Consider the following 12305-nt stretch of genomic DNA (forward strand, 5'->3'; position numbering starts at 1 on the left):
AACAGTAACCACTGGTACACTTTCTAAAAATCATCAAACCGTGGCCGCATCACTATGAAAGCTGCAAGGGTGCCCTTCCCCCTCCCTCTCTTTTTCCAAACGGGTGCCAGAGTAAACGAGGCGTCCACAACGTACGGAAAGCCCCGTTCTGCGGGGCTTTCAACCTGAGCAAATTTAAATCAAAGCCGCAGCCGTGCTTAATAAACTTTCATTCTTCTCTCAATTGTTGCATCCCCGACTCTTCCCCTCCCCTAGCTAATTTAGCAATGGGTGTGTTTCCGAGCCAATATGAGATCTTCTTAAGCACAGATCTGCAGCGGGACCAGCGGCCTGGGGAAGTAAGAGGAATCAGAGTCCCTTCTTCAGTCCTGCAGAGATTGGTTTGTCTTTTAAGGGGAAACACACACGATTGGGCTGCAATGTAACTCGCCCCCTTGAGTCCAGAGCCCAAACCTGATCATTTTCTTCCACTCGGTCGCCAGGGTAATCCTCTCGGTGAGCATCCTGACATGAGGAGTAGAGTAGGGACGATGGGAAGGAAGGTAACCCCCACCCCCCCGGCAGCCCCAACGCCCAAGGCAAAGTCCCTGTTTGGCTGTATCCCGCTCTCGTCCGTGCGTAGCGTCCGTAAGGAAAAAGCAACCAAACGTTAGAAAATAGAACTCTGCCGGGGCTGGCATTCCATCGCCGCCGTGGGATTCTGGGCTGCTCAACCCGCGTTCAGAAGAGGCAGGTAGAGTCAGCCAAGCTCCCAGCCCCCGACACCCGCGCTTTGCTGGCTAACACCCACAACCACTGTCGCAAACCAACCCTCCCCTCTCCTCGGCTTCCAGCCTGCCGGCGCGTCACGGCCCGGGCGCACCAATCTGGCAGAGCGGGAGGAGGAGCACGGGCGGCCGAGCTTTATTCCTAGAGCTGCGGATATTATTCCGGAACGGAAGGCAAGTCCCCTGCGTGCAAGTATTTCGCAACGGCTTGGGACCCTTAGACCCACTTAGACTACGAACACTTTCTTTCCCCTCCCCCACCACCATTGTGATTAAAATGAAACATTAACCCGAACTTGCCGGTCCGAGGGCCTGAGACTGAGGGGGTGGGGTTTGGAAAAGAGGGAAAAGTTTGCATATTGCAACTAGTTTCCTGCAAGCAGCTCCCAGACCTGGTGCTTTGCAAAGTGATTTCTCTGGCCGGGTCAGTTTCTGAATTCTGACTGACCATGAACGGCAGAGCCAGAAAAACCATTTTGGGGGCTGTTCCTTTTCGGCGGAGTGGGCCTGGGGAAGAGTGGGACCTTACTCACCGAGAGGTGGGCGCAGCTGGAAATCAGAACACTTAAGGAGGGAGCAAGCCCGTCCCCTAATCCCTTTAGGCCAAGGTGAATGCTCGGCCTCCCTCCCAGCGCCGGCGAGAATTAACCAACCTGCTCTCAATAAGTACTTTCACTAGACACCACACTAAACGCTGCCTTGAGTATCTGCATTCCTCATCTCCGGTTAAACTGTAAACACTTCCAAAAAAGGACCTGTCTTAAGGCATCTTTGTATCCCCCACAGTGGAGGAGATCGATAAATAATTGTTGAGTGAATGACCATGTAGTAGATAGACCAAAAGAATTGGGGATAGATGCTGCATTCTTTTTTTTTTTTTTTTTTTTTTTTGCCTAAACTGTCCCAATGAGGGCAGGTAACACACAGTTGCATTTTTGTCTATACATCTCCAGTGCTTACTGCAGTATGTGTCCGGTGCTTAATAAATATTTATTAATTAATTGAATGAGTACAATTTGCAGATCATTAAAACTATTTTTTAATTTAATACTTCCTTTGTGGATGCATATCTTATACCTATTTCTATTCAATCTTGTTCCAAGTTATTCAAGGCAGCTTCAAGGGCAAGTTTCTCTTTTCCTAATAACCCCTATTCCCTGGTGTCTGGTACAATTGATAAAGCATAACCTGGAAGATTCGCTAGTTGGGCTGTGCCTAAGTGATCTCATTCTCTTGCAAAGGGGATTTGGAGTCAGAAAATCATTCTCTTCTCTTTTTCTTTACCTCTCTCTTTCTCTCTCTTGTCCCTTGCAATCTTTTCTCTTCCCTTTTCCTTCCCTCCCCTTTCCCTTCCCCTCTCCTTCCTTTTTCCCTTGCTCCCTCCTTTCCCCCTTCTTCCTCTTTCCCTTCCCCTTTCCTTCCTTTTTCCCTGCTCCCTCCTTTCCCCCTCCCTCCCCAGAAATAAAGTGAAGGAGTTTGATTTGATGACCTCTGAAGCTCTCTTGCTGCATTGCAACACAATTTCTGTGAATGTCTCTAAGGAGTATCTAAGGTAGTTCTTCAGTCTTACGTTGACTAACAAGTCCTCAGCTTTTCACAACTATAAACCTCTGCAGAGCAGAAAGCACTCTCAGCGGAGGAAAAGATCAGCTCAGTTAGGGACCTGTCCCACAATTAGTTATTATACTTTTATATCTTGGTGCTTTTCCCCTCCTTTTAATTTTTTTTTTTTTTGGGGGGGGGGAAGTGAGGCAACTGGGGTTAAGTGACTTGCCTGGAGTCACACAAACTTTAACTCAGGTCTTCCTGATTTCAGGGCTGATGCTCTATACACTGCCATCTAGCTAGAGGTGCTTTTCATATTAAGTTTCTGAACTGTGAAATGTGTTTTAAGATTTTTCTTACATAAAACATTGTCCTGAAATCTAAGATTGCAACATGATATGGTGTGAGCATATTATATGCCTTCCATATTTCAAAATTACAATAGTATTGTAAAAACATAGACATTGTGACCTAATGAATAGAGAGAGCTGCCCTTTAAGTCATAAAGATTCTGAGTTCAAGGTTCGTTTAGGCATATTGAACCATGAACCTAGATACCAGATCATTCACTTCTCTGTATTCTAGGAAATGTTCTAATACTCTGAGCTAGAGATAAAGTGCTAACTTGTATTATAGGTAAAAAGAATTTTCCTCACTCAGGAGTTCCCTATGCCAATGAAATCACAGGTTATATCTATCGCCAAGGTAAAAAAAAGTTAAAAGTTCACAGGTGAAGAATAAAGATTATATCTATCAGACATGATCGATGTGTCAGTTTATTACTCAATTACTTTGCTCAGAGTATTGAGAAATATCAACCATATTTTTAAAAGAACCAAAACAGATTTTAATATAATTAAGATCTTTACTTTGCTGCATAAATCAAATCAAAAGACAAAAGATGATATATTTATCTCATGGTGAAAATATTGCATATTGTCATGTATGAAAATGTACTCTTTGGGGTCATAAAAAATGGAAGAGAACCCTCATATACAAAAACAGTTATAGAAGTTCTTTTAGTGATGACAAAGAATTAGAAATCAAGAGGATGCCCATTACATGGAGAAATGCTGAACAAATTGTGTTATATGAATGTAATGGAATACTATTGTTCTTTAAGAAATGAAGAGCAGGTGGATGTCAGAAAAACCTGGTAAAACTGACACGAACTTGAGTGAAGTGAGCAAAACCAGAACATTATACACAGTAAAAGCAACATTGTGGGTATAATCAACCTTGATAAACTTTGCCCTTTGCAGCAATTCAATGATCTAAGAGAATTCTAATGGAATCATAATGGAAAATGTTATCCATATCCAGAGAAAGAACTATGGAGCCTGAATGCATATTGAAACATACTGTTTTCACTTTTTTTTGTTGTTTTCATTCTTATGATTTTTCCCTTTTGTTCTGATTCTTCTTTCACAACATGACTAATGTGGAAATATGTTTAATATGAACATACATGTATAACCTGTATCAGATTAATTACCATCTTGGGGAGAGGTAATAGGAGGGAAAAGTGAAAATAAAAATCTTATAAAAGTAAATGTCTAAAACTAATAAATCTTTTTAAAAGAAAAATGTACTCTGCGTCCTGTTCTTATGTTTATAGCTTGTTTTCAAGACCATATTGTACCTGTTCACTGGTCTGCAAGTTTTTACAATTTGCTTTTTGGCCAAAAATACTCGTCTTGTTCTCATCAAAAAAAAAAAAAAAGAATTACCTTAATTTCCATGAACTTCGGAATAGGGTTTCAGTGTTTCAGATGTTCTCTTTGGCAGAGTACTTAGTGTTGCCAGAACCAGGCTGAATAAAAAAATTAAAATGAAGGCAGAATAAACATGGGCTAGGTGTCCAGAGTAGGAGGTAGAATTTGAATTGCATTGTCCCTCCCCCCCACCTCAAATAAGGCTAAAATAAGAAATTAGCATAATATGGCAGTCTAAAACCAGAGCCTAGGAAGTGGAAATTAGGTGAAATCTGCATATTTCAACTAGTCTTTGACTAGTTTCCTTGCAGGAAAGAGGAAATTGCTATCTGTCCCTTCTTGGTAGAACATGAAGCAATGATGAAAATTATTGGGTTTTTAAAGGAAAATTCCTAAATGAATATATCCATTTAAAAAATGAAAACAAAGTTCAAAAAGACTAATAAAAATGAGATTCAATTTAATCACATTATTTACTGACCACTTCACCACTGCCTGCAAACACATCGTAGGTGTCCCATATCCTGGTCTAGAAAACCCTCATATGACTCATCCATTCTTGATAGGTATCTTCCTTTATTTCTCTTCCTTTCTTCAGCTAACCACCTTGAGAAAACTCTCCACAAAGAGTGCCTCTAGTGTTCTGGTTAGTTTTCTGGATGTCTCTGGACCAGCCTTCGTTTCAGCAGAGTAATCACCATGGGAACAACCAGAAATAAAGTCCAAAAATCTTTCTTGTCTCCTTGTCTGGGGACTGGGCTAGCTTTCTGGAAGTTCTCCCCAATGTGTCTTGGTTTTTGTGGGGGAGGCAGGAGGACCATCATAATGGTCTCTGTCTTGAAGTCTCCCTGAGTCTGGGAGCTTGTGCTCCAGCCTCTGTTCCTCTGTCTTCCCTGAGTCTATTCCAGTCCCACAGTGGTGGGAGATGGAATGAATGTCTCTGGCTGAGTTTGTCCCTGCTTATATACTCTATTGTAATTATATCATCATAGGTGTGAATCTTGTAGAACTATATTAAGTACTAAGTACATGTACTGAACTAGAGAACTATTAATCACCATGCTAAACTAGATAACCATTGTATTATCAAATTCCACTGAGTTAGCATCTTGTAAGAATCCTTGTTTCAAGTACAGAGTTCTGGCCCATTTTAAGTGCCTCGACTTCTTTTCTTCTTACTCTCTTTTTAACTCACCATAATCAGATTTCTAATCTGAAACTGTTCCCTCCAGAGTTCCAAATGTTCTCTTAATTGAAAAATCTAATAATCTTTTCTCAGTCTTCATCCTTGCCTTCTCTCCTTTGATATTCTCTATCAGTCACTTCTCCTTGATCATCTTCTTCTTTCTAGGTTTTCATGAAACTACTCTTTCCTAGTTTTTTTTCCTACCTCTCTGATCATACCTTTTGTCTCCTTTGCTGGACTTTTATCCAAGTCATACCCACTAGGATGTTCCCCAAAGCTTTGTACTGTGCTTTCTTCTTTTTATATGCTATAATTTCCTTTGGTAATCCCATTCACTCCTCTTCCAGAATCCCATAAACTCAATGATTGTCTCTGTGCTGATAATTCTCATATCATCTTCTTAACATCTCTAACTTTTTTCCTATCCTCTACATTTGCATTTCTATTTATTGAACATCTCAAACCAAATCTCCTAGGGTCATCTTAAATCCAATATGTCTAAAAGTAAAAGCATTATCTTTCCTCCAAAACTCAGCCCACTTCCAAATTTCCCTGTTACTGTCTGGGTGGAATCATTGTCCTAATCACTCAGGCTCACAGTTTTCACCTCCTTTTCTCAGTTTCCCTCACACTCCTAACCCCCATATACAGTCTGTGGCCAAAGACTGTGCATTCTGCATTTGCAACATACTTTACTTCTACCAGGAAGTAACACTGACATCCTTGAAGCTCTTCAACTGTAGGCATTTTCACTAGCTAGTCTCCATACCTGAAATGTTCTCCCTCCCCACCTCTGTCTCTTGGCTATCCTGGATACCTGCAAGATCTATCTTCTATAAGAAGCCTTAATGCTAGTACCTTTTCTCTGTTCATTATCTTTTCATTTATCCTGTCTGTATCTTTTTTGTACATAGATGTTTGCATATTGTCTCCTTTATTAAAACATGAGTGCTTCAAGAGCAAAAACTGGATTTTGGCCTTTCTTTGCAAAATATTCATCTCTTAGCACAGTGTCTGGCACATAGAAAATGCAGACATTGCATATGGCACAATTATATAATACTGTATTACAAATGGGGGCAGCTAGGTGGTGCAGTGGAAGGAGTACTGGGCCTGTAGTCAGAAAGGTTCATCTTCATGAGTTCAAAATCTGACTTTTGAAATTTATAAGCTGTAACCCTAGCTAAGTCATTTAACCCTATTTGCCTCAGTTCTTCATTTATAAAATGAGCCAGAGAAGGAAACGACAAATCACTCCAGTATCTTTGCCAAAAAAATCCAAATGGGGACATAATACGTTGGACACAACTAAAATAACTGAACAATAAAAAATTACAAATGAGGCCAAAGTTAAGTCATGTATCACCATCAATCAAGATGGGCTCATGACACAGATGAATTTCACATTCCTTACTGCATTTGAACATGAAGTATTTATGTAAACACAAAAGGTATTAAATAATCTTGATGTAGAAGTTAAAAGTAATATATCTGTTATTTCTCAATGTTTTACAAAAAACCTAAGTTTTAAAAGCTGAAATTACTCTAGAACAACTAAAATTTAATTGTCTTAAATTTTTGTCTCTTTTAAGTGAAATAATGTTTCTTAATGATACATTCTGTTAAAAAAAAAAATGTGGCCTTTCCCACATTTGACCATATCATATGTTTTACAGTCACTAGTGAGAAGCTACATACAGTTTTTCAAGTTGTTATAAGAGTAATCGACTTCATCTTTTAAGAAACAATCCATTAAAAGAAATGTTTGTAAAATTGTGTGCCAATTTGAGGGCAGCTCATAAAACACTTCCATATTATTGTGAAACATTCAGGCTTTCCTACGCTAATATATTTAAGAGAGTAGTTGAACTAAAATAATTTTTTTCTTAGACTAATAAAGATTAATTAGTAATTAATTTATTAAGCATTCACTGACTATGTGACAAGGAATAACACTGTTAGAAACTAAAATCATCCTATCATCTATGGCAAGTGGATGGAACAAAAGGAATGTCATTGAAATCAAACAACAAATGTTTATTAAGAGCCTTCCATGTACTAATCGTTGAGAATGAAAAGGCAAAAATTAAAATTCTTGCCCTCAAAGAGCTTACATTCTGTAGGGCGAAATAATATGTATGTTTTTAAATATACAGAAGCTAATATAAGAGAAAAGAAGATACCAGTGAAAGACAATGAGTTGTTTTGAATATGTTGAATTTGAGATAGTTCCAATATACCCAGTTGGTTCAAGGGACTTAATTTACTTAAGGAAGCAATTCTTATCTCATTGTAGAGACCTAGATACTTTAAATATAATTAGATATGAAATCCATTTGTCACAGACAAATGACACATTTGATCTTACAGCATTTTAATAATTAAGAATTCATAGGTGCATCTGATGAGAGATTGTAGAAAAAAAAGCTTATGAAGTGAAAAATCCTAAGTTTTGGCTAAGGCTTAATTAGGAAATCTCAGGTTTATCAAACAAAGCAACACAAATTTTATTGCTACTTGTAAGTATATTTGAGTATAATAGCATTTTCTTCTGAAGCTGTTATTAAAACAAAATATCTGCTTCAAGTAGTGGTTGAAAAAGATATATAAGCCTTAATATCTTCAATGACACCACATATTAAGAAACTTTATGCCCCAAACAAGTCTATCTATCAGTTAACAATAGTAATATCATGGTTATTAATTTGAACATTGAACATTGAAGTTAAATATTTTATCAATAAATATCACATTATTTTATTGAATTTTACATTTTATTTGCTTTTACAATTGTAATAAATTATTTTATTGAAATAAAATATGAATTAAGAAAATTATTTGTGTAAAGTGTTTTATGAGAACTATATGGTTTTAAAAAAAGACAAAAAGTTGATAAAGTTTGGACATTTCTGGAGATAGGCAAAAAGGGATACTTAGACATAAGGACAGAGGTAGAAATCTGAAACAATGCTAAAAAACTGCTAATGGGCAAAAATTGGCCACCATCTTTCTATCTTTAATCATGGGAACATAGCATTTACACTTACATACCCAAGGGTGTTGCCAGTCCCTCAAAAAACTGCTGCCTGCCCACGTTAAGAGTTGTCTGTTTCATTTAGCGACTCTTAGCCTCCTTTGGTCACCTAGGCAACAAAATTCTCTCAAGAACCATTTTCACTCCTCCCACAGAATTTTCTGATCATTCCACTCACATTAATTCTACTTCCTGGGTGTTGGCAGTTTCAGAATTTGTGGTCTGTCTATATAAGATGAATCTTACACCCTTGATTCCCCTTTGTTCCCTCTGCCAGTCTCAGCCACCCAGGTCCTATAAATGGATTTGTTGTTCTGTCATTTCAGACTCTTCATGATCTTGTTTTGGGGCTTTCTTGGGAAAGATATTGGAGTGGTTCCTTCTTCAGCTCATTTTACTGATAAGGAAACTAAGGCAAACAGGGTTAACTAACTTGCCTAGAAATTCCAATAGAATAGGGATGGAAAATGCTGCATCCAGGTCTATCCACATGCAGAGAGAAAACTATGGAGACTGAATGTGGATCAGTATCTTCACCTTTTTTTTGTTTGTTTTTTCCCTTTTGGTCTGATTTTTCTTGCACAACATGACAAATATGAAAATATGTTTAAAAGAATTCTGCAGCAGATTGCTCTCTTCAGGAAGAGGCAGATAAAGGAGAGAGGAAGAAAATCCTGGAATTTAAAGTCTTACAAAAATGAATGATGAAAACTATCTTTACATGTGTTTGGAAAATAAAATACTATTAGAAAAAAAAAAAAAAAAGCCACACAGCTAGTAGTATCTAAAGCCAGATTTAAATTCAGGAAGATGTCTTCCTAATTCCAAGCCTGTGCTCTACTCACTGATCCACCTTTTAGGATAAACTCATTAATATAATTAAATATTTAAATAGTCAATTGATTAATTGGTTAATTAAAAATTAAATTAAAATCAATTCCTGATCCCTCTTAATTCTAATACTTTCCCTCCATTGATTATTTCCAAATTGTCCTGCAAATAATCGTTATCTCCCCCATTAAACTGTGATTTTCTTAAGAGCAGTCACTGTTTTATATCTATTTGTATTTCCAGAGCTTAGGACAATGCCTGAGGTATATTAGGCATTTAATACATATACATTAACTGAACAACTTTATTCCTTCCAGTGAGATGGAGGAGCACCAAGATTTATCATTTGACTTGCATTTATACCTTCCATATTCCTGGGGACTGTCATCTGATCTACTGAAAAAAACCTACTAATTCCTGAACCCTGACATCAACTTTGTTATTATCCACATCTTCCCTATCCACTGATGAACTCTCATCAATGGGTTCTCTGTCTCTCCCAGTCAGAATATGTGTAACTGGAGAGTAGAGATTGTCTTGATTTCCCATATTTGAATTGAAATCCAAGGAAATCAATTCCTTGATTTCCAGGCACTTAATATAGTGTTTGGCACATTAATAAATGCTTGTTTGATTTATTCATTCATAGTTATAACTAAATGTAAAGACTAGACTGCTTCAAAAACAAACCACTACATTGTTCTTTCAGGGAAAAAAAATGGAGGGGCAATGTGAGATAGCAAAAAGGAGTACTAGACTAAGAATCAGGAGGTTTCTAATCTTGACCCTGCCAATTTTAGGCTTATTGGTTACCATATTTGAGCCTCAGTCCATTCTTCTGCTAAATGAAAGGAGATAACCTAGAAGATCTACCTCTAGAGTCTCTTTAGCTCCAACATACTATGATCTGTAAAGTGTGCAAAAGAAGTGATTAATATAGAAACAGGAGAGAAGTGTCAAGGAAAAGGTGAGGAAGACACTAGAAGAGAATGGCAAGTTCCTGGCTGGTTCTGCTGCTAAATCCCTTCTTTATCCCTGCCTTACTCCATGTGGATGAGCTAACCATTACAAAAAGCAATGGAAGGGAGCTTGGTTCCAATATGCATCATTTCCCTCTTTATGCTTAAGTGGTCTTGGATCCAGCATTCTTGAATCTCCATCTAATGACTGATCCTACTGGATGCATGAATCCAAAATGAGTTATGAATGGTATTTATTGCCCACTCTCTCACCTGCTGCAGAAGGATAAGTCATGGGGGCTAAATAAACTGAATTGTGTAGTTCCTAGAAACCTAGGTTCCAAATGGGAAATTACAAACTAAATGTATTTTTCAATAGCCTTTGTATGTTCCAATGGCCTCTCCCAAACCTAGGTCTGGGAAAAGCCATAAATGTATACAGCTTCATATGAATATTTTATTTTGCATTGCTTTTAAATATTCATTTAAATTTTAATCTCAGGTCCAAATTCCACATCCCTTACCCCCACCCCAAGAAAAAAAAAACCTGTAATAAATATGTATAGTCAAGCAAAACAAATTCCTGCGTGGGTTATGTCCAAAAAAGAAATGTGCCTTACTTGGCACTCTGAGTCACTCATCTCTCTCTGGGAAACATATATCATTTTATTGATTCTATGCTTTAAGTGGCTATCTACAGTATTGAAACTTGCCTGTCCATTCCTATGAGGAAGTGATTCCATTATACCAAGGAGACATGACTAGGAATCAGTGAAACATAACAAGTTCAGAGAAAAGGTGATGTTTGCAAATATATTCAATCATGTAGTTAAACTAGTTAAATCATGCATTTAAAAAGAAACTAAGTTGTTTATAAAAGAAATTCTCTTCTTCTTTTATATTATGTATATAGAAATGTCTATATAATTCAGTGTTTGTAAACTGAACACAAGGAAAAAAAAAAAAAACGAATCCCCATATTTTACAAATAAAGAAATTGAAGGCTAGGGATTCTTAGATAATTTCCTGAAAGAACAATGAACCCCAGGATTGGAACACAGTTATCCTGATACCCTGAGTAGTATCTTTTTTACACAGACTATCTGTGCTACTTATCTTTATCATATAAAAGAGATGGGGAAAGAAGGATCAAGTCTTCTGAACTTAGATGTCTAGTAGGGTCACAGAGTTAGGCTCAGATTTTTTTTTTACTAAAGTCTTTTATTTTTCAAAACATATGCATGGATAATTTGACATTGATCCTTGCAAAATCTTGTGTTACAATTTTTCCTTCCATCCCCTAGATGGCAAGTAGTCCAATATATGTTAAACATGATAGAAATATATGTTAAATCCAATATGTAGATACATATTTATACAATTTTCTTTCTGCACAAGAAAAATCAAATCAGACAGGAAAAAATGAGAAAAAAAATAAAATGCAAGCAAACAACAAGAATGAAAATGCTAAGTGTGAACCACACTCAATTCCCCTAGTCCTCTCTTCACCACAAGATCATTGGAATTGGTTAGACTCAGATTTTTAAGGAACCTTAGAAGTTTTGTAATCTAAAAGAAATAGCTAACTATTAATCCCCTTTACAATGAAATAGATGAATAGTCATCCTCTTACTACCTGGAGACCTAAATCAAGGCGTACTGTTAAATTGCAAGTGAGGATCTTTGACAGAAAGAAAGAGTTTTCTCATTAGTAAAATCACAGGCCTGGATCAAAATAAAGAAAGAAAGAAAGAAAAACAACACCAAGCATATTGAATAGCTATTAATTAAAGCTTAGTTAAGATCACTGGAAGATTTTGAATTCCTCTACTTGCCCCTGGGATATTTTTAGCTAGGAAGAGAAAGTATTGATTCAAATTTCCTTAGTTATAAAGTTCTAAAAGTTATCTTTTAGATCTATATCTCAAAAAGATTAAAAGGAGATGGGGGAAAGGGAGAACCTATTTATACAAAAATATTTATAATGGCTTTCTTGTTGGTGGCTAAGAATAAGAAATTGAGAGGACACCAATTAGCTGGGGAAGACTGATCAAGCTGTAGTCTCTGATTGTAATGGAATATTTTTGTGCTATAAGAAATGACAAGCAGGATAATTTGACAAAAACCTGGAAAGACTTATATAATTGATACAAAATAAAGTGAGCTGAACCAAGAGAACACTGTATGCAGTAATAGCAATCTTGGACAATGAAGAACTTAGCTATTTTCAGCAACAAAATGATTCAAGATAATTCCTAAAGACTCAGA

General features: G+C 37.0%; 1 protein-coding gene across 5 annotated transcripts in view; it reads right to left on the reverse strand.

Moving 5' to 3' along the window:
* TMEM243 (transmembrane protein 243) overlaps positions 1-8340 on the reverse strand; it is a 33251-nt gene extending 24911 nt beyond the window's left edge. For 2 of the 5 annotated variants that reach the window (XM_051961796.1, XM_051961795.1), the window contains exon 1: positions 1301-1620. Coding sequence is in view for 1 of the 5 variants with exons in the window: in XM_051961797.1 (XP_051817757.1) it covers positions 4043-4054 (12 nt within the window). In the remaining 4 variants the exon portion in view is untranslated. Of the gene's footprint in view, positions 1-453; positions 1090-1300; positions 1621-4042; positions 4126-8264 lie in introns of those variants that run through there. The other 3 variants (XM_051961794.1, XM_051961793.1, XM_051961797.1) reach the window with 2 other exon arrangements.
* Positions 8341-12305: the final 3965 nt, after the last annotated feature.

The sequence above is a fragment of the Antechinus flavipes genome, chromosome 5 (assembly GCF_016432865.1).
Source record: "Antechinus flavipes isolate AdamAnt ecotype Samford, QLD, Australia chromosome 5, AdamAnt_v2, whole genome shotgun sequence".
Classification (NCBI taxonomy): domain Eukaryota; kingdom Metazoa; phylum Chordata; class Mammalia; order Dasyuromorphia; family Dasyuridae; genus Antechinus; species Antechinus flavipes.